Source organism: Natator depressus, chromosome 1 (assembly GCF_965152275.1).
Source record: "Natator depressus isolate rNatDep1 chromosome 1, rNatDep2.hap1, whole genome shotgun sequence".
NCBI classification, from domain to species: Eukaryota; Metazoa; Chordata; order Testudines; family Cheloniidae; genus Natator; species Natator depressus.
Window position 1 is genome coordinate 40,803,449 of NC_134234.1, and position 27,891 is coordinate 40,831,339.

The 27,891-nt window shown below is 40.1% G+C and overlaps 1 protein-coding gene across 1 annotated transcript; it reads right to left on the bottom strand.

Moving 5' to 3' along the window:
• Window positions 1–939: 939 nt before the first annotated feature.
• Window positions 940–27,861, bottom strand: SKA3 (spindle and kinetochore associated complex subunit 3). Its single transcript, XM_074958279.1, has 10 exons — window positions 27,743–27,861; window positions 23,671–23,787; window positions 15,639–15,703; window positions 12,523–12,688; window positions 10,089–10,515; window positions 4,627–4,736; window positions 3,628–3,812; window positions 3,161–3,370; window positions 2,833–2,951; window positions 940–1,314 (listed from the first exon to the last, which is right to left on the bottom strand). The coding sequence occupies exons 2-10, from the start codon at window positions 23,771–23,773 to the stop codon at window positions 1,281–1,283; spliced, it is 1,419 nt and encodes a 472-aa protein (XP_074814380.1). The 5' UTR covers window positions 23,774–23,787; window positions 27,743–27,861; the 3' UTR covers window positions 940–1,280.
• Window positions 27,862–27,891: the final 30 nt, after the last annotated feature.

The following is a 27,891-nucleotide window of genomic DNA, read 5'->3' on the forward strand; positions in this document are numbered from 1 at the left end:
ACCTCCAAATTCTAGAGGTAGGAGGAATTACCCATTTGTTATGAATAAGGAGAGGAACTGCGCAGCAGAAATCTGCTGCCTATAACATTCAGAGTTGCCTCTTGCTAGCATTTTCCTTTTAGATCAGTACAAGTAATTTCCTCTGTATTAGACTGTTTTTAAGGGACAGGATTTAAGCAAGTCTTTATTATTGGTTTTCCCACTTGTAATGCCTCTCAGGCCCCATTATGGATAAACAAGGCCTCTGAAAATAAGGACTACTTGGGAGGAGAGTGCTGGAATTCTGGCTGATAACTACAAACCAACCATCACTTTGCATGGATCAAAAGTGATGTGATTAGGAATGATCTTTTCAAAAATTCATTAAAACAATTCAGCATTTGCAACTATCTATCTATCTAAAGTGGGTCAAATATTTAACACTTCCCTGTCTTTTTTTTACAAAATGTTTTTCAATAGTTCTCTCATTTCATCTTCATCTTTTTTCTCTCCCCGCCCCAAAGAGAGAACCAATTTCTTAGTGTATGTGGATAAGCAGTTCCTTATTTAGAAGCTGTTTATGTAACACTGTATTTATTCCTCTTTCTAGTTCTTCAGTCATTGGAGTGGCTTTCAACTTCCTGGTTACAGACAACAAAACAGATATTTTAATAAAATGTTGACCTTAAATTCAGTGCTTTTAACAAGATGTATAATGTAAGTGAAAGATTTAGAGATTTTACTTTTTAAGGCAGCATATTGAAGTTTCAGTTTAGTGTATTATTTGAATCATCCTCTTCTCTCTAGTGTACTGCACAAACACATGTGTAAACAGACAGAAATAATCACATGGAATACGTCACCAGTTCTGAATTAAATGAAGGATTATTCTGCAAAGCTCTTTGAAGCACGTCATCACTAACATAGAAATGTAGCACAAATATATTTTTGACAGTGCTTTATTTTCATATGAGATTTAGTACAAATTGTTAATTATGATTTTATTCGCCCCAGGTCCTGTGTATAAGAAGTCCTCTTACTCCTGTGTCTCCAACTTCCAAGTTTGCAGCTAGTGCCGTGGAGATGTATTTTGTTGAAGAAAGGCAAAGTTATGACAATGTACATCTCTTTTCCATAAGAGTTTTGCATAACTAGTTCCTTGGGACTTGCTGAAAGTTATTAGAAATTGAGATATAGGTCTTTTTTCATTGGTTTTCTATTTCTTCCAACTTTTTAAGCTCTGTAAGACTCAGAACATCCATAAATGTGGATCAAAATCCAGAAACATGCCCAGCTCACTCTCAATCATTTGATTCGATAGATTCAGAATATCCTCTGTAAATATATCCAGTACAGAAGTTTATTTAACATTTCAGTAGTGTCTTCAATGAAGAGAACTAAGTTTGTCAGTTCAAACAGAAAGCCTTTGAAAGAGGCATTTCCTTGTAAATCTTGCTTGACAGGGAAAAAGTCCAGCTAAATTAAAGCTTTATTCTATTTGATACAGTACTAGGTTGGATCCCAATTTCAAACATACTAGCTGACGTAACTCAGAGTGTTCTCGGTTTCATTCAGGGCTCTCATGAACACTCTGGTATGATGGCCTTAACTCTGAAGAAGACTTCTCTTTTCCTCACCAATACTCTAAAATCTGTAGCAAATACAAGTTTAATATCAGAGTAAGCAACAAGCACAATAAAGAACAATGAAGCAGAGGAATATCATCATGTGTGAGATATCCATAGTAGGTCAAGTTATTTGTCACAAATAATGTATCCTTTTCCTGATCAATCTGAACAGGATTTTTACTAATTTATCCATTATACAGAATTGCTCAGATATGTTGTGCAAACTTGTTTCAACCTATGGATTTGTTGCAAACTATTTGCTGCAAGCATTTGAGTATTCAAAATTTGCTATTTGGGCTGTGTGATTGGTCATTTAAGTCACAGGTGGTTATTTCTGTTCCCTGGTTTTAATGACCTAACCTTGAACAGAAGAACATCTGAAGAAACCATTGGGGCGTTGGTTCTCAGGGAGCGGGCAAAGAGCCCTTGAAGAACGAAAAGGTAAAGTTACAGAGTTTTATGACATTTTTTTTCCTGTCCTCCTTTGTACAAGAATGAACATTAGATTTTATTAAGTCCTTGGACTGTACATTTATAGGATATTTGGGTTCCTTCCTGATTAAGAAAGGCGTAAGCAGTATTTCTTGACTGTTTACATTCTTTATAGTCCATTCTCCCAGAGTCATGAAGTAATTGTATTTGCATGTATATACACATGCTATCTGGGAAGGGTGCAGTAATCTGTCCTATGTCTTTTTTAATTGCTAGACTGCCACAGTTCTGGCCAGGTGGTATGGGAAGCTGCTGTGTATTCCCCACCACTGATATAGCACACACTTTTATATATTTTCCAGGTCACAACCCCTTCAATTTTGATAGTTATACAGTTGAACATGATCATTTTAAATTCTATGAATTTATTCTGGCTATTTATAAAAAATGAAGTTATTAGTTGTACACAAATATATATTTGTATGAACTACAGACCAAACAGAAAAGGAACCTTAAGACAGTCACCATAAATACCATGTCAAATATTGCACATTTATTAAGACACAATCAAGAAGGGTTGTTTTGGTAGCTGATCTGAGAGCAAGTATTAATTTCTAAATGAATATATCTTCTCCAAATATACCCCCCTAAATTATATCAATTCAATTTCTTTAAAAAGAAAAGTCTCTAAGGTGCCACAAGTCCTCCTTTTCTTTTTGCGGATACAGACTAACACGGCTGCTACTCTGAAACCTGTCAATTTCTTTAGTACATCTGGGGAATTCACTCTCACCTGTTCTCTTTGTTGCAATAATCTGGGATATTCCTTTCAAATTTTGTAGCAATTCCTGTTTTGGTCTCCATTTTCATTACTTTAGGTGTATCTGTTTTTGGATTATACTTTGATAATATCTAAAATAAAACATTAAAGGGATTAAAGAGGTAATTATCTGAGCAAGAATTCAAAGCATGACTATGCTTTATACATTTTCAATGGAAAGCAGCAAAGAATTTCCAGATTCAAATCTGGTAAAATGAACTAGTCTTTCCACACCACTGATGTAATAACAGAATGAAGATTCCACAGGCACAAACACACACAAAAAGTAAGTAAAAACAACCTGCAGAATGTCTTCTGGTATCTTTGTTATTTCTGGAGGCGGAGGAGTATTAAGGAGATTTTCATAGTCAGATATTTTTGGAAGAGAGGGTCTTCCAAGATGTTCAAGATACTCATCAGAACTTAAAATAGGAGAAGCACAATCTTCTTTGTGTTGTTTAACTGTCACATCAATCTCTGGCAGTGACTCAGCCTTGTTCCCCTTTAAGGGCTGTATAAAAGATGGTAATCATATTCAAACTTATAGTAAAATGTCTTCAACTAGTTTAGTTTTATTAGACAAATGAAGTAATTAATAGCATTCTTAAAGTTGATGTTAGGAGGATTGGTTCTACAGTGATATACTTGCCCACAAAAGCAGTGTGGGAAGGGAAGCCCATTACTGACTCATTTTAAAAATTATATCTAAGTACGTGTTCACCTGTCTCAGAATAAATATGATTACTAAAATGATATTTAAGCACTTACTTTAGTTTCTGTTTTTAGCCAGCCTGTTTCAAAGTCTGGAAGAGTGGGGGTTGCTGTCTGATTAGAAATATTTGATTCTTTCGTCTTCAGGGATTTGGGTGAGATGGTATTGTCCTTTCTGGAAGGAATTTTCAAACCAGGAGTGCAGAATACAGGTATCAAAGGAGAAGCCATGCAATCAACAGCTAAAATAATAGATATGAGTAATAATTTCACATGCTTGAATAGATAGGGCATATATAACAGTTCAATTTCACAATTCTGTATTAGAGACTGCAGTAACAATTTTTGTGTATTTACACATCCCAAAACAGTATGAAAGTATAATACTAGCTGACCGTTTTACCACTGTGAAGACATGACTAAATTAGTAGGATCTTTAAGGTTAGAAGCTTTACTCCATCTATACAATTGTTCAAATCCATAGCAATATCCACATTCAAGAACCAGTTCTCTTGCTTAAAACATATCTACATCATATTTCTGAACAAATCTCTTACATAAACGTAGGTTAAATTTTTCCAAATTCTAAATATTTGTCAGTGTACAATTTTGCTCTAAAATCTTCATACACCTTCTGAAGTATGTTTCATTTTTCTCTTAAGATACTGTACAGCTATTCTTGAAAGAGTTACAAATTATAATATTAGGTCAGCTTGTTCTAATGTACCTTCATTCCTGTTCTTTTAAGCTTTTAATAAATAAGTTTGAAATTACTGAAGCAACGATTAAGTTCTGAAGGTGAAAGAGTCACAGAGATAACATATTTGGTCTCTGTGGATGATGGTGTTGGAGATAGGAGAGAAAGGAAATATTTATCTTTAAGTCTGGATGCTAGATTTACACACCGCCAAACCCACCTACTTTTGTACCCTTTAAAAATAATGTTCTGAACCGTTATAATGCAGACAAATATCAAGCCTGAACTATCAATGCAGAAAGTTTACTTCAGAATTAATTGAAAATTACCACTATTCATTCCAAATAGTTTGAATTTACCATTTTTGCTAGGTGTTTTCATGGCTGGCCCAGGAGTAACCATGATTTCCCTGGACTTTGATGATGATGCTGCTGCCACACACATTTCATTATCATCTTCCTTAGGAAAACTAAAGATTGGGATTAAAAAAAATACATCAAAAGTGATATTAAAAAAAACATGACTATGGTTCCATGACTAAAGGCATATTGTCAACTTACTAAACATTTATATAGCAGTAACACCCAGAGGCCTGATCAGGATTGTGCTAGGCACTGTGTAAATACGTAAGACCACACATTCTCTTCCTCAAAGAAAGCTATGGTTCAAATCCCGCAATTCATAGCGTGCAAGTGCACAATCTATCCATGCCCTATCAGTAGCCCAAGAGATTTGAAACCTAGTCATTCTGAAAGAAAAAAAAATAGTTAAAAGTAGTTTCAGGCTGTCTTGTCCCACACTTGATCTGATTTTAGAGTCCATATTTCCATTTTATTTTACATTGTCTCTCCCTCTTGCCTGAAACCTATACAGCAGAGGAGAAAGATTGGCAATAATGAGAAGGACAGAGGAAGTTGTTTCCCAGCCCTGTTTTCCCTATGACCAAGGATTCCATAATTGTCCAACAGGGATTCTTGAACCTTCCTCTGAAACATAAGGTACTGACAGGTGTGATCTGATATGGGAATTCCCATGACTATATCAAAAGTGCTGTTGTATGATTTTAAGTTGATGTCTCTTTAAGGTTGCAACCAGGTTCCATTTTAAGACCCATATATTTATCTCCCTACCCGCTAGGAAAGTTAGTTTGGCTTGAAAATTGCCAAAGTTATTCAAGACTAAGGAGAATTTTTTTCCCCTAAAGCTTGAGGAAAATTGATCAAGCTGTTTGAGTTGGGGGGAGGGATAGCTCAGTGGTTTGAGCATTGACCTGCTAAACCCAGGGTTGTGAGTTCAATCCTTGAGGGGGCCATTTAGGGATGTGGGGCAAAAATTGGGGATTGGTCCTGCTTTGAGCAGGGGGTTGGACTAGATGACCTCCTGAGGTCCCTTCCAACCCTGATATTCTATGATTCTATGAGTTACAGATTGTTACACTGATGATCTACTTAATAGCAGTTCCCTGAAGATTGCAACCAGAGTTTCACTACAAGGCCCATTTTCATATCCCTTACAGTTTTGCACAGGAAAAGTATTTCTAGCTAAAAAAATTGGGGAAATACTTTAAGTACGCTAGAATTATTTTTGAAAGCAATTAGTCGAACCATTTTAAGTTATAGGTATTTAAAAATGACATTTAATAAGTCTACTTTGTCACTCTGGCTACATACACATCTCTAACTTTACACAGGTTCTTCCCATTAAATTAATAAACTAATTACATTTTAAAGAGTCTTATTTACAAAAATTAGCCTGCTTAAAAGCATGTAAAGTCTTTCTACATACTTTATGCACTATATGCCTGACAAGAAAGAGTCCAGGAAAGAGGAAGTGCAAGAAGAGGATTGTTATCCTGCAGGGCAAATGAAACAAAGATTAATTAAACTACAGTAACTCCTCACTTAACATCGTCCTGGTTAACGTTGTTTCATTGTCACATTGCTGATCTATTAGAGAACATACTCATTTAAAGTTGCACAATGTTTGCTTATAATGGTGTTTGGCCATTGGGGCTTGGAACCGAGGTGGGCGGGTCAGGTCATCAGGTCCCCTCCACCCCGCACAGCACAACCCGCCTGTCAGCAGCCCCACAGATCAGCAACTCCCCCTTCCCTCCCCGTGCCTCCCGCCAGCAGCAAGCAGCTGTTAAGTGGTGTTCAGGAGGCTGGGGGGAGAAGCAAGGACGCAGGGCACAGCCTTCCCCCTCAGCCCCTGAACACCCCGAAACAGCTGATTGCTGCAGGCAGGAGGCATGGGGAGAGAGGCTGTGTGCTGCATCCTCGCTCCTCCCCCCTAGATCAGTGGTTTTCAAACTGTGGGTTGCGAGCCAGTACTGGGTTGCGGAATGTCAGGCACTGGGTCGCGGTGTCTCTGGTCAGCACCGCCAACCGTGCCGTTAAAAGTCCTGTTGCTGGTGCTGCCCGGCTAAGGCAGACTAGTCCTTACCAATTCCGACACTGCACTGCGCCCCGGAAGCGGCCGGCAGTAGGTTCGGCTCCTACGTGGGCGGGCCATGGGGCTCCGTGCACTGCCCCCGCCCCAAACCCCGCTGGGGGGCAATGCCTGTGGGCGAGAGCCACGCGGAGCCGCTTGCGCGCCTGTGCCTAGGAGCCGGACCTGCTGCTGGCCACTTCTGGGGCGCAGCGCAGTCCGCAGTGCCAGGACAGACAGGAAGCCTGCCTTAGCACCCCTGCTGCGCCGCAGACTGGGAGCCATCCGAGGTAAGCCCATGACCCAATCCCCTGCCCCAGCCCTGAGTCCCCCCTGCCTCCCTAACCCCTCATCCTCACCCCAGAGCCTGCACCCCCAGCCCAGAGCCCTGACCCCCTCCCACACCTCAACCGCCTGCCCCAGCCCAGAGCCCCCTCCCACACTCTGAACCCCTCATTCCTGGCTCCATCCCGCAACCCTCACCCCCTCCCGCACCACTCTGCCCTAGCCCTGAGCCTCTCCCACACCCGAAACCCCTCATCCCCAGCTCCGTTGGGTCGTGGTCATCAACAATTTTCTTCAACTGCATCGCCAGAAAAAAAGTTTGAAAACTACTGCCCTAGAGCCTCCTGAATGCCACAAAACAGCTGATTGCTGCGGGCAGGAGGCGCGCAGCCTCCCCCCTCCCTCCCACAATCAGCTGTTTCACTATGTTCAGGAGGCTCTGGCGGGGAGGAGCGAGGACGTGGCATGCTTTGGGGGGGGGAAGGGAGGAGCAGGGGTGGGAAGAGGCAGGGCAGGGGTGAGGCCTTGGAGGAAGGGTTGGAGTGGGGGCGGGCCTGGGGCAGAGCCGGGGGTTGAGCACCCCCTGACACTTTGGAAAGAACAGCAAGAGGAGGAACCGAATGATCCACCCTCTTTCATCCTCTGACTCCACCACCTCGACCAAGCTTCACAATCATGATTGCTCAGTACAGTATTAAATTGTTTGTTTAAAACTTATACAGTATATGTATATAATGTCTTTTGTCAGGTGAAATTTTCCCTCCCCAGAACCTAACCCCTCATATTTACATTAATTCTTCTGGGGAAATTAGGTTCGCTTAACATTGTTTCGCTTAAAGACGCATTTTTCAAGAACATAATTACAATGTTAAGCAAGGAGTTACTGTAATCTAAACTCTACAAGGCAGGGAGTGGCTATGTAGAGACACACATATGCCACACAAAGAAAACTTCGTTGATAGTATATGCAGTCTAACAACTGTAACTCAAAGTTAGCAAATAGTAAGAAGCAAGGAAATAAAAAATTAAGCCATTCAAACACTTCATTTAGTTTCCTTTCAAACTGAACCACTTTCACCTTTCATAATCTACATATCATTACTTTAATTCTGAACACTACCAATGTGCAGCCCTAACTCCAGGACTGGTTAATGGTTTTATGCTAATCTACTTTGATTTAATATAGGGCTTGTGTGGCTAGCACAACTTATACTGTATATAGTTCCCTGTTCAATTTTGAATTGGTTTTGTAAGTAAGAGAAGTATGTTGTCAGATTGCCAATGGTGGCTGTGTTTTTTGTTTTTTTTTATATAATGTTTAGGAAAAGGTGATGTGTGTCAACAATTGTTCTAAATGTAATTATAGTTACAGAACTGAAGCCTGAATTTATAGATGCATTGGTATATAATATTTATGGGCACAGGTAAGGTGGCAGATCATAGTTCATAAGTTTCGATCTTTTCACACAGCAACAGGAGACAGAAGCAAAAAAGAAGTGATTTATAAAAACTAAATACCCAGTGAGGTCCACTAACTGAAACTACTTTCGACGCATTCTTTGAAACTGACTAAGTTTTGAATTAGCATCCCTTTAAATACAGTACATAGAAAAAACACAGCCACAAAAAAGTCACATCAGTCACAGCATAGTGAGCTCTCTCATTACTAAAAGTTAATTATTATGAAACACGAATACAAGGGGCATGTTTGTACCATTTATAGAATGATCCAGACATGAATTGAGACCGGTTCCTTTCCAAGTCCACAGAGTGGGAAGAGAAATAGGAGCCACAGAATAGCCAATGGGTGGAATACTTGTGGGAAATCATCATGTCAATTTTTCATACGTATAGAAAAAGGCAAAATAACTGAATTGATGTTGTAGTATTTGCAATTAGAGCCACTGGTTCTAACATACATTGGCATCATAGCAAGAGCATAATGTCTGTCTGGAGATCTGATTTTTAAAAATTTGAATGTTAAGATTGACCAATACAAAAAAAAAAAAATCCACCTACTCAGTAAGTATGAAGGAAAAACAGCCAGCTATGCTGTGATTTTTGTTTAATCCTACTACAAACTTTCCATTTGAGTTTTAAAAGATAATATAGAGCGTCAATTATAGAAGTCCCATGGAACTAACACTGACTTCATAATTAAAGTTGTGACAGTTTTCATTATCAGCTCTTTTTTGTCACTCCAGATGATAACTCTTTCATTAAGTCAAATAAATCGTTAAGAGAAACTGAGTTGTAGAATTTAAAAGGACATTGTGAAAAACATATTTCACCTATTTTAATAACCTCACTTTAGATTATTACAACCAAAATTATTTTAAAAATGTAATTTACTTATGCTGTGTATTTCTTCTGTTTCATTCAGCTATAGACAATGAGGGCCTGACTTTTAAAACCAGGTGTACCCATTTTAGAAATCAGGCCCTTAAAAATACCAATTTGACTTTGAAGTTCTCCATGCTGCCGTATTTGTGTTGCAGCTACTACAAGGGAGTATCTATTTGATTAAAACAATATTTGCATGACTATTAAAAATTGTAAACGTTTTCATCGGTCTTTGGTTTTGTGAAAAAAATAGTTTCCAAAAAAATACCCCCCAAAAGCTGGATTACATTATAGCTGGTAACTGCTTTTAAAAGTGCTAACTTAAAAAAAATCACCTTTTATTGAGATTAATGAAAGCCAAGGTCTTCACATAGTCACTGTCTCTATCATGTGGATCCTACTCAAACTGGAAAATTTAAAATCTTTAGAAGGTACAAAATTTGCAGGAAGACGCAATTTATCTAGGGTATCCAACACAGCAGTGTCTGGCACAGCAGAGAGATTTTGTGTGTGTGTGTGTGTGTGTGTGTGTGTGTGTGTGTGTGTGTGTGTGTGTGTGTGTGTGTGTGTGTGTGTGTGTGTGTGTGTGTAGACAGCTGGATATTAAAGGTGTTTTTTTTTTAAATGCAACACTAACAAAGCTGGAAATCAATATGAAAGAAAGGATCACCTACCATCAGAAAATTGCAAGAAACTAGTACAATCACAGAGGAAACTACTACAGAAAACATAGGACAGTCTGAAGTTAAAAATATCTACTTACTTTTTTCTTGTCTGAAGATTTTTATTAATAAGTGCCATTGTATAGTCTTCATTCAAACACATGGTATGTTCACTAATGCCAAAATGTTCAAGCTTTGGAGTTAAACATTCATAATCATCCATCTTTAATGTACATTTTGGTGTTTTGGGCACTATATATGGGGTCTGTTTGGGAGCTGGAATTCTATTTCTTGAATCTTCTTTATGCATATTGGTCTGGGATTGCACATCCATCACATCCCAAGTTCTGGAGAATGCGTACTGTGACAGACCGAAATCTGAAAGCTGTGGGTTACGCAGGGGATCCTTAGGCACAGATGTTTTCCCAATACAAGCAGGAAAGCTAGAAATATCTTCCACTTTCTCTTGATCAGAGTTAGCTTGGTCAGATATCTTAGATGCATGGTTAACTTCCTCCTCGTCCTCCACTGTTTTATTAAAAACAAAGGATACTTCAGAAATTTCAGTATACCACTTAAGAACTGTTTTATAGACTAAGCAAACAAGACTATTTTGTAATCCTAGGCTAAATATGATATAAAATGGATTTATTTTCATTTTACTCCTTAATCTCTACAATCAGATATGCTGGCACAGTCCCCCTGCTCTTGTTCAGAGGTGCCATGTAGTCAACAGTTGTATTTGTAAAATTGAAATCCTGTTACATGTAACAAGAATCCGAAGGAACTCCTGGTGTACTTATTTCAATAAAGAAATGGTTAAGAGAAAAGAATATTTTAACTCTCCTACACAATGATCACTAAAATCTGAAAACTATAAAAAGCAAATTAATATGTACCAAAATGTTGAGGGCTGTGGAGGGAGAGAGAATAATGTTTACTTTTAAACAAAAAAGTAATTCATTTGAAAAATGAAGTAAATATTTTCTTGATACTAGAAGGTGCCACTGGAAACTACATGAAACCCTACAATGTGGTTAAAAGCTGACATTTTCTCAAATTCAGGGAATATTATTTGGAGAAGGAGGAAAGATTATAGAAGAAAGTGTAGCAACAGCTGGACTGCCCTTAAGAAAAACAACACTGACAAAGAGTTAATAGAAAACTGTGAAAATGTGCACAAGGCACAATGTAAAAAAAAACAAGAGGAACTAAGAAGATCCCATTGCGAAGGTAACTGAGTGCCCAAATCCTACGTTATGTTCAGAAACTAAGAGACTCAAGAAAACAACACTTGCAAATTCCTACAAATTATAGCAACTAAAAGAAAGCCATAAGTAGCAGGAGACTTGCCAGTGGTGACACTTCTGAAAATGCTTTAGTATTACACATATTTACTGGTTTCAGAGTAGCAGCCGTGTTAGTCTGTATTGGCAAAAAGAAAAGGAGTACTTGTGGCACCTTAGAAACGAACCAATTTATTTGAGCATAAACTTTCGTGAGCTACAGTGAGCTGTAGCTCACGAAAGCTTATGCTCAAATAAATTGGTTAGTCTCTAAGGTGCCACACGGACTCCTTTTCTTTTTGCACATATTTACTGATTTTCTTGAACATTTAATATAATACCTTTAAGGGTTTATATTAATCCTCAAGCATTACTGAGATTTTTATATCTCTAAGGAATAGACTGGGGAAAGCTGAGACAACATTAAATAACAAGAGACACCACTAGATAGTCCTTTGGTTTTGTCTAAAGGCCTTTGTCTATGCAAAACAGTTGCACTGGTTTAACAGTGTGATTTTAAAATAATTTAATTAAACTGGTGCAAGCTGCTGGGTGGACACTTATTTTAGTTTAAACCTGCTTTATTTCAGTTTGATTTAAGATAGGCTGAAAAAAGCCATTCAACCCAACATAAGAGTACAGGGGTATGAACTGATGTAAGTGAAACCAGTGCAATAGCTCATGTAGACAAAGCCTCCATTAGGATAACAAATTGGGTTAAGACAATGTGTTACATTTTAACATGCTGTTAATTACCAGTTAGTATTCAATATAGGACAAGACAGTTATGTTTAAAAACCACATCAGATGGTCTTTCTTAACTCTAGAACCTTTGTCTTTTTGTCCATGTTTTTACAGCACCCAGCACAATGGGACCCCAAATCTTTCGGTACTACTGTAAAACAAATTCTACTGTGGTCCACATTAATGACACCTGAAATGAAAGATAGATTACAACGTCAGGGACTGTAATTTTATGCACGTTACTGTGATATTTAACTTGTCCATGCAACAAGGGTAAATATTTCAAGTTGCATACTATTTCAAGGGTTTACAAATAGACCTACTGTTAGAAATGTTAATGCAAAGAAATCTGGCTAAGCCTGTATTATGTTTTGTAACTAGTTCATAATATTAACACATTTGGTCTGTTCTTTAATACAGAGATGCTTACAATTAGGGCAATGTTTTATCAGAAATCATATTTTTAATCTTCCAAAGGTTCTACAGTATTTTCAAGTAGTATTACCTGAGTTATCTTTAACAAGTGGTTGATAACCATATTTCTGGAACAGTTCTTTTATTTTTTCAAGATCTGTTGTATTTCTTTGCATCATTACTTTAATGGACTTCATGAAATCATAAGTTTCGTGTCTTTCAGAGCGACTCTGATCCAGGGTAGCATTAACATCACCCTTTGAAGGAAAAAAGTAGAGGCATGAGTTTTAAAATACTAATTTACAAATAGTGTTGTTCTTCCCTAGTTTTGTTCAAAGATCAGTGGGGAATAAAGTATACAATATATTTATTGTATGCTTCATCAAATGGGTGAGTATATTGAATCTTTAAAAAAGGCTTATTTTATTCAAAAGGCTAGTCATGGAAGATACACATGTAAATAGCAAAAGCAAAATTTTTAAAGTCTTTAAACATCTTCCTTCTGAACACACTGGGCTTTGGTTGAAATTTTCCTGGGTGTGGGGGGTATGTCCTGGATTCCGTCAACACACACCATGTATATACTTCCTCAGATCACTCCTAGAACGTTTTCTAAACATAAATACAACATTTGCTACTCTCTAGTCCTCTGGCACAGTAGCTGTTGTTAATGAGAGTTTGCATATTTTTGCTAGAAGCTCAGCCCCTTAATACCTGAGCTCCTTTGAGGGTAATTTTCAGCTGTTGTCCTTGAAGGTTTATTCACCAAAGTTGCCAGTAAAAAAAGCGTTAATAAATATGTGCAGCTGTTGGCACCTATGAGCCAATAGATAAAATCATCATCAGCTGCACTTCTGCTTCCACGCAGGCTTCCTGCCCTTACCCAGTTCCCCATCCCTGCTTAATCATTACAAACCTAGGAAATGCACAGATCTTTGCCGTGAAGTAGTTTGGTTGCTACACACAACATATCTGACACAAAAGCAGTAAATAAAAAGTTAAGCCACCTAACAGTACATATGTTCTGTTCCTCCACCCAAAGGCACAAACCCTACCATTATCAAAACTACCGTGCATCAGCCCATGTACCACAACTATAACTCTGTCCTAGGGAATCCAGCCTTCCACCACCCACTTTACCAAACTACCCTCTACTAACCCAATACTCTTACCTAATATCCACAACTAATAATGTTGGGAGGAGGTACTTTGATTAAAGAGGTATGTGAAGAAGGCTGGGTTGAGTGAGGCAGTTATGGATGTGGTGTGCTATGTACGGTAGTTGTGCTAATGGTAAATAGGTGGCTAAACATGATGGAGTGGAGTATGTACTATTAGGTGGGTTAACTTCATTTCATTGCTTTTGGGAGTTTGTGTCAAGTATACGTGTCACAACCATACCAGCTTCACAAAGTTTTCTGTATATTAATAAGGAAACCAAAAAGTGTACAAACTCATTTTTAAAATTTTTTTGCTTCGATAATGGGAAGGAAGTGGAACACAATATTCACAACCTTCAATTTCCACCTGTTACCTTGCTATATGGAACAACATGCTTATGTCTGAAAGTTTTCAGAGTAACAGCCGTGTTAGTCTGTATTTGCAAAAAGAAAAGGAGTACTTGTGGCACCTTAGAGACTAACCAATTTATTTGAGCATGCATCCGATGAAGTGAGCTGTAGCTCACGAAAGCTTATGCTCAAATAAATTGGTTAGTCTCTCAGGTGCCACAAGTACTCCTTTTCTTTTTATGTCTGAAAGTATATCCTACAGCAGAAATATAAAAATATGTACCAAGTTATGGTAGCAATAAAACGTGTTGGGAATTTGGGGACTGGAGAGCTCGAACTTTCCCTACAAGTCAGTACTTCAAATAGACTAATCTAGTTTAAATTCAATCCCAGTGTGCAGAAATGAAGAGTTATTAAAACTTGCTGGCAGGACAGAACATTATATCACAACTGTCACCATATTTTACACTAACCAGTAGATAGTGGAAGCTCTTAAAAAAGAAGTTTTAATCTAAGATGCTTAGTAGTTGACTTCAAACAGAATTTGTAATTCTCAGTCCTTGTCTCTACTTTCTCACTGAGGAAAGGTCCTGAGATGTTGCTGCTCTGATATTATGGGAGGCAAAAGATTAGAGCATTGCCCACACAGCAGTTAAGTAGAGTTAGAGTTCCAGATTGTAGAAAGGAAGCATTTCTTCTCATCTAAGGCTCCAGGACTGGATACTGCTCCTTTGCATATTTCAGCCAGAATACCTGCAGCTGGCTAGAATGACAGATAGTGGGGAAGGGAGGAAATTTAAGAGAGATGGATCTGTCAAACAAATGAGAACATTAGAAGATTTTAATTGCTTAGGGCCTGCTCTCATTGAAGTCATGAGTAAAACACCCACTGAATAGTTTGAACAGACCATTAGACAATGATAATAAGTTTCTTCCATATTTTCCATTGTATTTTTATGTGGTTCACCATAAAATTCTTATAGCAAGATAACATGTTTACTGGGGTATATATTAGTACATTTAATCTGAACTCCATCAGTGCTACAATTTACTCCCTATCTGAACATTTTTGTTAGAAATTTTGGGTTACGGAATACTTCAGCACACTGTCAATTCAAATGTCAATTTAACCACTGGAACACTTTACCAAGTGTCATGGTGGATTCGCCATCATTGACTATTTTAAAATCAAGATTGGATGTTTTTCTAAAAAATCTGTGCTAGGAATAATTTTCAGGAAGTTGTATAGCCTGTCTTATACAGGAGGTCAAACTAGATGATCACAATGGTCGCTTCTGGCCTTAGAATCTATGAATTCAATATTTAAATACCAGAGTGATAAGACAGTAGACAAAATATTTGTATATTTAAATATCTTTTTACCATTTTCAACCACCATCCGAAAGCCTGAAACTGGGATCTGTTTGCTTACTGAAATTGGGTCTCTTTCATGAAGTGCACAAATTGGTTTCTTATAAATTCAGTGCCACCAACTCTATAAACAAAGAATTTACTTAAGTAATTAGTTTGGAACACAAATAATTAGGACTTGCAAACTGAAAGAAAACAAGTCAAATTCTGAGTTGTTAACCTTCATGAGTTAGAACTGTAAAATATTTAATATATAATCTGTAAAGTTATGGAAAATAAAAAGATATGTTGCTGTATAGTTTGAAAGTGATGAGTCAGTCATTACCTTTAGAGTCCTGACTTCACAATGCAGGTCATGTAAAACTCTCATTGGAGATTCATCTTCATATTCTTCAATATGCATGTTAATGGAAAACGATTTTGGAGGAAAAACAGAGGTTAATATCTTTTCGTTAAGTTAGTCGGTAATCTCAATTATTTCTACCATAGACATATAGTTTTATTAGAGTCAACATGAAAAACAAAACAAAAACAAATAAATAAATATATAAAAAAGAACCAAGTGTAATATTATAAACCAAATGCCCCACATATCATAAGACTGCAGTGTGACAATTGACATTGCACAGGATGCAAAGCCACAGGGGGAAGAGGAGAGAAATTGATGAGGATCAATTTAGGTTCACTCCATTACTGCTCCAGTGAATGATGCTAGAAGGTCTTGTTTATAGAAGCAGTATCACCACAGGTATAATCTACTCCTATAAGAATGTTCCGTGAAAATGTGGGATACCTGTGCCAAATTTCACCTCTTATCAGGGTTAACCTTCAACTAAGTTTGGCAGAAACATGGATACAAACATCTATACCTGCAAAAAGCAGACTCAGGTATCAATTCATCTGACTTGTTTGCTTGCATACAGATGCCAGTGTTTCCCACTTATGCATGCAGAAGTCAAAAGCAGGCAGACTTTGTCCCTTATACTGGAAATTAAGGTTAATGTGAATAGATGAAGCAAGAGGGAATATCTGCTACGTGACAAGACACGGCAATGTACAGACCAGGAAAAGTATGAGTTGATAAATCAAATTAAAACTTTGAATCAAATGTGCAGATATGCTATAAAGAAAGCAAGCAATGCAGATAGACAAATAGCATAGGACAGACTGGATCAATAAGGACAATACAAGCAGCAATAGTTTTACACGAAACAGAAAAAGTAAGTAAAACCTACTGACTTTAAGGATTAGAGGTAATGGAACAAGGTATTGAACTGTCATCAAAGATTAAATAGCAAAAAACTTCATTAATGCAGAGTTAAGGTTGCCCGGTGGTATCTCATACTCCTCCAAAACTCCAAGTTCAGCAAAACTCAAACTTGTGAAAACCAAGAAATACAAAGTTGAGATACCTGCCCATGCAATCTTAACTCTGCCCACCTGGAGCTGGCAGTAACCACTGGGAATTATCTGCATGTACCCCAGCTGTGTTCGTTGTGTTAGATGTAGCTGTACTGAATGGTGGAGAAATTAGTTGGAGCAGCTTGGAAGAGGTGCGATTGTGATATGAGGCAACCTAGGAGGCTGCAGTCTCTGGGGATTCGAGAGTCCCTCTTCTTGACCCCTGAGTGTGTGATCAAAGAGATGCAAGTGTACTTGAGAAATCTAGCATCTTTAATTTCAGCACTGCACTCTGCAGGTTAAGCTGGCCTGCTGCACTTTAATGTGACTGCTCATCCCAAGCATGAATAAAGTGGGGAGGGTTGAGCACAAGGTTAACCACCTAGCCTCATAAAAAACCCACACTGATTATAGAAAGGGAACCAAGGTATCATTCTGATAAAAATGGCTCATCAGCAGAGAACACTGCTGAGCCTGCATGCTGCATGAAGGCTCCTGGTGAAACCAAGTCTGTGGAAACCTGGACCCTGAAAAGTTTGATGCTGGCAGCAAGAAAACACTTCAAAGTTGTTACTGAAACACGAGAATGTTTCAAATATCAAAGATCATGAAGGAGATGGACAATGTTAGATTCGAAATTCTGGGCATCAGCAAGAGCAGACTGACAAGTGCAGACAATAAGCGCTTCAAGCAAGAGAAGCCGCATCTCATTTATTCAGGTTATAGTGACAACAAACAATTAGAGGGAATAGTGCTCATTATGGCAGATTCTACGCAAGGTAATGACCCATCAATTGGGAACATATAAACTAGTGCACCATATACTCCAGACTCCAAACCAGATTCCTAAAAATGTCAATCATACAGTGCTATTCTCTGACAGAAGAACATGGCAATGCTGCTATGATAGGAAGTCACAGAGTTGTTTACCAAGTGAAAATTTCAAAATAGGAAATGGGCCAATAAAAAGCAAAGATGGAAAAATGCTTACAACTGAGATAGGCTAGAAAAACAAATGAGCAGAACATTTCAAAGGAGTTCTTAACAGACCAAGCTCCATTTCAGCATCAGATTTTGATGAAACATGCAAACTGGATCAACTCGATATTAACATTGGCCCAACAGAGATGTCAAAAGTACAGGCTGCAATCAAGAAACTGAAAAATAAAGCGTTGAGAGATGATCAAATCACAGCAGAAGCGCTAAAAACTTGATACCATCACCGTAACAAAACAGACAGTTGGTCAATGAAGATTTGGGAAAAAAGAGACCCCCTAATGACTAGTGAAAAGATGGAATCATTGTCAGAATATCCAAAAAAGGTGATCTTACTGACTGCAAAAATGGGAGAGAAGTTACATTACTCAGTTGTAGGGAAAGCCTTCTGCTGAGTGACACGAAGAAAGGCAGTGGATGCAAAGATTAGAGAAGAATTCAGGCCCAAGACATCCTGTGTAGAGGAGATATTTATACTAAGGACCATCATAGAAGAATGTCTAACCTGGGAAGCTCCCCTCATCATCAATTTAATTGATTTTTCAAAAGACATTTGAACAGCTGCACAGACATACATTGTGGAATGTTCTTCAGTCCTACGGAATCGCAGCTAAAGTTGTCGTCATTATCAAGGCCACGTACAGAGATGCAAAGTGTTCTGTAAGGGTAAACAACCAGACAGGGTAGTTCAACTTGGACACTGCCATAAAACAGGGCTACATTTTATCTCCACTGTTTGGCATTGTCATAGACTGGATAATGAAAAAGGGTATTGACAACGCAAACACTGATATAGCATGGCAAATGCCTAGAAGACCTAGACTTTGCTAATGATATTGCACTACTGAGTGACACTCCTGAAAAGTTACAAAGATAGACAATCTGGAAAAAACACCAGGCTAAGCAGGGCTCAAGATTAGTATGCTAAAACAAACATTGTTGAAGCCTAGTCATCTAGTAGTAAAATCACACGAGAAGGCAAAAACAAAGTAGAACAGTTCATCTACCTAGGCTGCACCATATTGGCCAACAGAGACTTCACGAAGGAAGTGAGATCAAGGATAGGAAAGGCAACACAGCATTTACTAAACTTAATAACGTATGGTAATCAAAGAAATACATAGGCTTGGCAGAACTTTTTATTTTATATCATTTCAACAGAAATATTAATGTTTATTTTTAAACATTTTTAATTTTTCTTAATTTAAATTTTCAGTTGTGAGAAATTATACGGGGTGTCAGACAATTATTTAATGACAGCAGATGTTGAGATTCAAAAATTTAAAGCTATATAACCATTAAAACACGAATTGTCAATATCACGTCAAAATATATTAAGTAAATAACTTTAAATCAAACTCTAATCAGTTCTCAAGCAGAATTTCTTACTTTGCCCATCTGTAAGTTTCAATTATCATCTATGGCAATATTTTTTCATCAGTTTGTGTGTGTGTATAGTGAAAATGACATTTACTGACATGTAGCAATAAATATCTAATCCTTCCAAGCTTACATATATAGCATCAGAACAAAACTGAGAATTTTCAATTCAAATATAATCTCTGTGCGAATGTATGGCTTTGAGAGCTGGCTATCTACCAAAACATTAGATAGAAAATTAGATGCATTCAAAAATAAGTGCCCACAAAAGATTTTGGGCAGTGGTTGGAAAGACTTCATTACGAAGACAAGGTCCGAGAAATCACCAACCAGCCAATTGTTGCCATCAGAATCAGAAAGAAGCACGGCACATATTTGGGACAAGAACTCTGGATGCCAACACACAGATTCCCACATGAGGCTGTCAAGTGGAAAACAACTGGTTTGAGGAAACAAGGTTGCCCAAGAGAAACCTTCAGAAGAACCCTTAGAAGGGCAGGCAAAACAGTTGACTGACACCGTAGAGCAGATGGAAGCAAGAACAAATGACAGAGAAGAATGGAAGAGACTAGTTTCTGCCCTGTGCGCCAACACTGGCATGGGAAGGATGTAATGTAATTTACTTATGTAGTTTGTGTCACTAGTGGGGGAGATAGTCTGCATTTAGGTGGAAGAGAATTCGTGATCTGAGTTTAATGAAGGGTAAATACAGGTATAGTGTTAGTTGGTATTGTGTGCATAAGGTGAAGGGTTTGTAAAAAAAGAGGTTGAAGGGGTTGTAAAATTTAGCAGATGTGGTGTTCTTTGTGTAGAGTAGGCTAAGTATACTAGTGCAGAGCAGGTGTAGGTAGCTCTTGTTCAGCTCAGCAAAAAGGCAGTGTGTGAGTATGTGTTACGGTTGAATGGGCGAGTACGGTAGAACTGTATTTCCTGGTTTTCACAAGTTTGAGTGTGGCTGAATTTGACGTTCGGGAACGGCAAGATACCACTGAGCAACTTTAACTTGGCATTAAATTTTTTTGCCATTTAAATTTCCTCTTTTTAAAAAACAAAACAAAACAAAATCTTGTTGGTAGGAGCTAGCAGTCATTTAGACAGTTACAATTATATCGATGTCCAGTCTAGATGTTCCTGTGGCTAGGTAATGAGAAAAATACCTTGCTCTTACATATTACTTTTCATCATTGTATCTCAAGGAGTGAAACATTATCCCCATTGTACAGATGGTGAAACTGAGGCAGAGAGCGGTTAAAGTGACTTGACCGAAGTCATCCTACAGTCTAGTGGCAAAGTCAGGAATAGAGCCCAAGTTTTCTGAGTCCAAGTCCAAGGGATTCCTAAGTATGCCTACACTCCCCTCCCTCCTCTCTTATGTTTCGTTATGGTGGAATGAGGATAATTGTTGTGTTTTGAAATGCTAGGACTGTGTAGTAGCAAACAAAGCTGGTGAGAAAAATCTCAGACATGGTCTATATCTAAAAAACTTGACAATGTTATTACATTGTGATTACAGGAACTTTATACATTTGAGAGAAGTCTGGTGTGTGTATCTCTTCTCTCCCATTCCCTCACTACTCCCTGAAATTTATAGCCCCACTCCCCAATCCCAGCACACATACAAAGGTAGGGAGAGGGGCTCAGACCACCCAGATCCTGGCATACACATCTGAGGGAAGAATGTGGGGCTTATGGGAGCCCCTGCCCATATTTCCCCCAGTCGCCTTGCCACTCATCTCCAATTCCAGCTCATACTGTCCATCCCATCAAACCATTAGCACATTAGAAACCAGATGTGAACAAAATCACATTGATAGAATCAGTGAACTTTAAGAAAAGCTGTTTCCCACCCCAGTAGACTGTATCTCAGAACCTGCTGCTAAAATGACCCCAAATTTGGATCATTAATCCTATCATACACCTCCCTAAAACAAAAATAATTCAAGATAATCTGGATATGCATCAAATCTTAGAACACTTAGAAGAATCATTCTTTAAATTAAATTAAAACATTCTTTAAATAAATTAATCTCTGTAGCAGAACTGGTGCTCCACTATAATATTTAGAAATTCATAATCAGCAATTGCTTTGCTATATGCAGCTTCCCCAGAACAAGATAACCTGAAGGCATAGGAGACTCAGAGGTGTACAGTGGCCAATTTATCTCAATGTAATGGTCTCAGCTGAATGAGAACACCTCATGGAAATGAATGCAGCCTGAAACAATAGCCCTGAGATGTGTAAACTGCTCCACTTATGTCAATGAGTGTTCCCCTCCCCTCCCCAGTGCTGGAGAGCCTGTGATATGCATCAAGCATGCCTGTTATCAACTCTTTATCCCAGTGTCAACCTTGTGTTCTTGGTGCATGCTCCCAGAATACCTATTCTCAGCTTCATACTCAAAAAGGCAGGGTTTCCCCAGATGCTGGCTCAGATAAGGGGGCAGGGAGAGGGGCTCTGACCCACACAGAGGGGACAAGGGCCCCAGATGCCAGCTCACATGAAGTGAGGGGCAGGGGCTCAGTCGCCCAGATCCTGGCATACACATGGGAGGAGAGAACATGGGGCTAACAGGCACCCATTTAGTTCAAGCATTAGGAGAATGGAGAAGCAAAATCTTTGGCTAATTCTGTTCTGAACTTTGCTACTACAAAGGGCCGGTGGGCATATCTCTGGGAGCAACCTTCAAGTCAATGAAACTATTGTGCCAGGATCAGAGCCATGGTTTGAGCCGCTGGTCTGGGCAAAAATACATTCGCAGAATACGCCAATCTTAAAAAAAAAAAAAAGAGGATTTTTTTGAGTGGGGGGACTGTATCTCAGGAACCCCTTGGTCAAAGGACCCAAAATTTGGATCACTAACCCTAGCCCATGGTCTCATGAAGAACACCAAATTTCAAGTGCTTAGATTACTGGGAGAGTAGTGTTTCAAGCTGGTCTTGACTTAACTGTAGTAGACCTGGTGGTCCGCTACAATATTCAAGGCCAGACTTGATACCTGTTAAGGACAGTTTAAAAACAACAATGTAATTCTGCCATTACACAGAAAGTTAGACTACATAACCCACTAGGAGAAGAGGGTCACAAACTGTGGTCCCTGGAGAGCAGACTGGTTATATGGAAATTCTTGTTCATAGCTTCTAAATTTAATCAAAAGACGACTAAAAATTCAATACTTGCCTAATGCTACCTTTCCACACAACTGCAGTAAGGATGTTAGCTGATCATGAATCAGAAGAAAGGTGACTTCTACACAGTTGTGTCAACAAATCTATAAAGATGTATGAAAAAATTGAGAACCCCTGTAACTAGAGAAAAGAAAAGGAGTACTTGTGGCACCTTAGAGACTAACCAATTTATCTGAGCATAAGCTTTCGTGAGCTACAGCTCACTTCATCGGATGCATTCAGTGGAAAACTGAATGCATCCGATGAAGTGAGCTGTAGCTCACGAATGCATCCGATGAAGTGAGCTGTAGGTCACGAAAGCTTATGCTCAAATAAATTGGTTAGTCTCTAAGGTGCCACAAGTACTCCTTTTCTTTTTGCGAATACAGACTAACACATCTGCTACTCTGAAACCTGTAACTAGAGGTCTCTTCTCATCCAAGTAGTTCTATCATGTAGAAACCTTATCTAGTGAGACAAAATCTGTACTAATCAAGAAAGTGCATGAATGAGTTTGAATAAGGACACTGTGACAGATATTCCAACCACATGCAGTATACGTGGGGACTATTTTATCAACTTGATGAGACTTATCTGTATTGTTATGATACTATTGTATCCCCTTTATACATTGTACCTACACATTTTATATATCTTTGTGTTCTAGAGATTGTATTCTTCTTCCTGGGGGAGGGTTACTGCATCTCCTCCAGGAACTCAGGCTATGTCTACACTATCACTTATGTCAGCAAAATTTATGTTGCTCAGGGGTGTGAATATTCCACTCCCTTGAGCGACATAAGTTACACTGGAGTAAGTGTTAGTGTGCACAGGGCTATGTTGCCGACACAGCTTCTGCCACTTGTGGAGTGGTTTTTTTATGTCGAAGGAGAGCTTCACTACATGTGCTGCAACCCACAACTTAAATATGTGTGAACAAGGTTAACAAAATAAGTTTAAACAAACTTTTCACATGTAGGTAATGCTGCATCACTATTATTTTCTAGAAGAGAGGCATCATATTTTTAAACAATTTGCCAGTTTCCACACCTGATAATCACGAATTTTCCCTTTTTTATATCAAATGTTAAAAAAGACCATTCTAGGAACATACCATTCAAGATTTAACCCACAACATACAGACATTTCAACAAAGAAAAATAGTTACAAGACCAAAAAAAGTTAAGTTTTGAACTAGGCATGTGGCCTTCAAAGTCTATAACTCTCAGCATTCAACATTCCATCTTAATCCAAATATCCAGATCACATCAGAAACTAGAATCTGCATTTCCATACAAAAGAGCAGGTTGGAAATACTTTGACCTCTCTTGTAATGTGTTTTTCTTGCTTAGAGCACAAAGCTAACAGCTTTCGCTGAAGTGCCAGATTTGAGGTGCAGCCTCTCACACACTTACGTGTATCTTCTCTATTTAATGCTTGTTCAAGCTGCTCAGCCTCTTTCTCCAAAGTGACAGCTAAAGCACGCAGTTTGCTGAAGAAACTTCCTGTCACCTCCATGATGAAGAAAATCACTAGAGAAAACAAGGCAAACACCTATCAGCAACTTAATAGTTAACATTTACATAGGCCATCTCTTGCACCAGCTACCCAGAGCTAACGAACTACAGCATGAAGCACAGCAGTGGAGTATGAGGGGAAATTTTACTCATGAATACCACGGGAAAACCATACTCTTACAAAGTGCCATAAGTGATTTCAAGAGACAAGGTGGGTGAGGTAATATTTTTTATTGGACCAACTTCTGTTGGGGAGAGAGACAAGCTTCAGGTCCTGAAGAAGAGCTCTGTATAGCTTGAAAGCTTGTCTCTCTCCCCAACAGAATTTGGTCCGATAAAAGTTATTACCTCACCCACCTTGTGTCTCTAATATCCTGGGACTGACTGACATGGCTACAAACTACACTGCATATAAGTGGCTTAAGGTCATCTCTGAAAGATGCAACTGTATAGAACTCCATATATCCACTAAGACAGGGGGTACCAAAGTGTGAGCTTGTTGGAAATGGGATGCCAAAAAACTAAAAAGTGTTTCAGTCTCAAATGAACAGACGTTGCATGCAGTGCAGAGCTCCAGAATACGCCCATGAAACAAAATGCACTCTCCTGGCCATATTGACCCATGATGGCGAATAACATCACTAGCCACGCTGGCATAAAGTTCTACTTAGCAGTGTATTTGCACTGAGGCTGGGCAGATGGGTGCTGTACTCTCATGTGGCACCAAGCTGGCTGGCTTCCTGCTATGCCTAGCTTTAGATTGTACCTGTGATGCTGTATACTAAGGAAGATAATTAGTTACACTAATACAGTGACCACTGTTACAAATTGCAATAAATCCTGTACAAAGTATGTCATGTATCAATGGAAAAGTTATATATTTAGTATGATTATTCTGTTTAAATCCAGGTATCGTCATTGTATCTGAAGTTATGAAATAGGCAGTCCTTGACTTTACAACGTTTGACTTACGATGAATGGCACTTACGTTTCTGAATTGACACCCTGAGTCAACTTACGACAATTGGTTTTGACTTTACGACACTCGGTCCCACAATGGAGTGTATTGCAGTTCCGAGTTACAATGCAATTTACAAGAACCAATTGTGTCATAAGTCTGAGGACTGCCTGTATTATACAACCCCAGGAGGGGGGCCAGAAGCCTGAGCCCACCTGAGCCCCACTGCCCCAGGTGGGGTGGGGGCAAAGCCCAAGCCCTACTGCTATGGGTAGGGCGGGAAGTGGAAGCCCAAGGGCTTCAGCCCCATACAGGGGGCCTGTAACCTGAGCCCTGCCACCCAGGGCTGAAGCCCTCAGGGTTGGGCTTCAGCCCTGGGCCCCAGCAAGTCTAAGCCAGCCCAGGCGACCCCATTAAAATGGGGTCACGTCCCACTTTGGGGTCCCGACCAATAGTTTGAGAACCGCTGGGCTATGTGTTTGTGTATCAAGTATGTTTTGCTCTTGGGTGACACCCACAGGGCAAATTTACATCCATACTAGCCATCCCTGTGCTGATGGGCCATTGAAGAGACTCAGCTCACCCAGTGAGCCTCTCCTGGAGACATTTCAGAAAGCACCAGACAATGGCTGCCTCATGGTTCAGTGAGGCATGAAGGACGTGATCTAAGACTCCCTCATTTTGCCAGTAACTTTCCAGGCACATAGGCTGAGGGTATAAAATAGGAGCCTGTGACATCACTGTTTTGTCTTCTTTCTTGCTCCACTGCTCTAGATTGCGATTTCTAATAAGTAACCTTTGGAAAAACACTGATGATCCCCAATCTTTTTAGGTGATCCAAAGAGTTTTATTGCACGCTAGCAGAATCACCATCTCTGCTATTATCCTGACCTACAGACTCTGAAATCAACTGTATGTTTCCTTTAACCATTTAATAACTCTCTTCTTTTCTATTAACAAACAGTTTTTAGTTCAGTAAAGGTATTGGCTGCAGTGTGGTATTTGGTAAGATCCTAAAAGCATATATTGAGCTGGGGAAGGTGGCTGGTCCATTGGGATTGGAAGAACTTCATATGTGATTTCTAGTTTTAATAATCATTCATCACAAAAATCCAGTTGTCTGGGTGGTAAGTCGGGGACTGGAATGCCTAAGGAAACTGTGTTTTGGCTTCTTGATAACTAGTGTGGTGGTACCGGAGTCACTGTTGTTAACTGGTTTGGTGAAATCTTATTCTAGAATATACCACCAGTTAGGGACGTGTCTGCTGTTTCTGGCAGTCTCAGTGGTGACCCATACCAAACACAGTGACAGTACCAAACTGCACAGCTTGAGCTACTGAGGTGAACTTACGAAGTTCCATGTCATGCTGCTAGTGCTCCTCTCACCCAAAAAAAGACACATATAGGGACAGCTAAGAGCAGCTGCAAAACCTGCAGCTGCAGAGAACTCTGACAGCAAAGGGCTCCCACACAGAAATCCACTGTAGAAGCCACAACAGGGCTGGAAGACTAGGGACCCATGGGAAATTTCCTCCTATCCCCCCAGGGGAATTGGGCAGGGGGGAAGAGAAGGGTGGTCAGCAAATAAAGGCTGGCTATAAAATTAAGGAAAGCCACCTAGCTCTCCTGCTACAGAACTAGCTGGCTGCAATTCCAGCCTCCTCCCAGCAGGGGGAACAGCTGTGCAATTTAGGCAGCAACTGTAGACAGGGGCCCAGCTTGGAAGGTGTTGAGAAGGAAGGCAAGCTTCAAGAGGGCAGCATGTCCCCATAAAGTCCCCACTTCCAACCAAACCTCCCCCATCAGAGTCCTCTGCCATTTTACCCCCTTCTCACGAATACCATTTTTTTCATTTTCTGTATTGTCCTTGCCTTACATTTCATTCAGAGGGAGGCCAAGGGGACTTTGGCTCATGTTTACCAATAGGCCAGATGAGAATTAGCAGGAATTCAGTTTAAATGTAAACTAGACAAGTTAAAGTCAAGCCATCGACAGCAGTCCAGCGGCACATAGGGGGCATGGATCAGCACTGACATCGCAATCCCTGTTAGTACCCAGCCTGGGGAAGCTAATGAGCCAGCCAGTGGACCCAGTTCGGTGATGAATCCTAGTCATGTGCCATCTGAGGTGCGTTATGCGTAGGCGAAGAAGAAAAAGCCACACAGATGAGGATGTCAGGTACGACCCATTTCATGGGCGTTTCTCAAGCTACAAGACACACAGTACTAGCGGCAGCGCCACAGTGTTTCTTTTTGACAGACTGTCTAGAAAGCGGAGGTGTTTAAAGAGGTTGTTATAATCACCCATTTAATGCTTCCTGAGGCATTTATTTTACTGAGTCCATAAGTACTTAGGCCAATTAAGGCGCCCCAATAAACGCACCCAGAGAGGAGCAATGTGCAGGTGGCATTTCACACACCAGTTGCGGGAGAGGGGCCTGGGAACGCTCACAGCGGGAAAAGCACAAATGTCCTGGGATTTGTATCTCTGCAATGACAGCGAATCCAGAGGTTTCAGCCCTTACACCCAGGCCCCTTTGCCCTCCGGATGCCAGTGGTATGCTCGATAGGGACACTGCCCGACCGGGCGGCACGTAGTATCGGAGATGTTGGGGGCGCACCAAGGTATGGCGCGAATTAAAGTAGTTTCAGAGCCCTGCAGAGGGGGTCGGCGAATGCAATACCCCCCCCCCCTCGGCCTATGTCTGTGGGGGAGCTCAGGTAAGGCAATAATCCCCCCCTCCCCCCGCATGTATCTGTGTGTGTGTGTGGGGGGGAAGACTCCCCTAATGCAATCACACCCACCCCTCCCCTCCGCGCGTATGGGTGGGGGAGCCAGGGCTCAGCTAACGACCCCGCCGGGCCCCAGCACTCCCCCCCTCGCCGTGTCTGCGCCCGCGCCGGTCGGACTGTCTCCCGGCTTAGCTCGGCGGCAGTAGGGCCCGGCAGCCCGGACCCGGGGCAGAGACGAGGCGCCCCAGCCCCACCCGACAGCGCGCGGCAGAGCCGTTACCCGCCGCCACCGCCGCCGCTCTCGGTTTGCTCGCTCGGGTCCGTCCCTTGCGGCTGGAACAGAAACCAAAACACCCGCCGCCGCCGCGCGCGCCGCGCACTGTGTTTGAAAGCCCGAGCAGAACCAACCCCATTGGGCGCGGCCGGGCC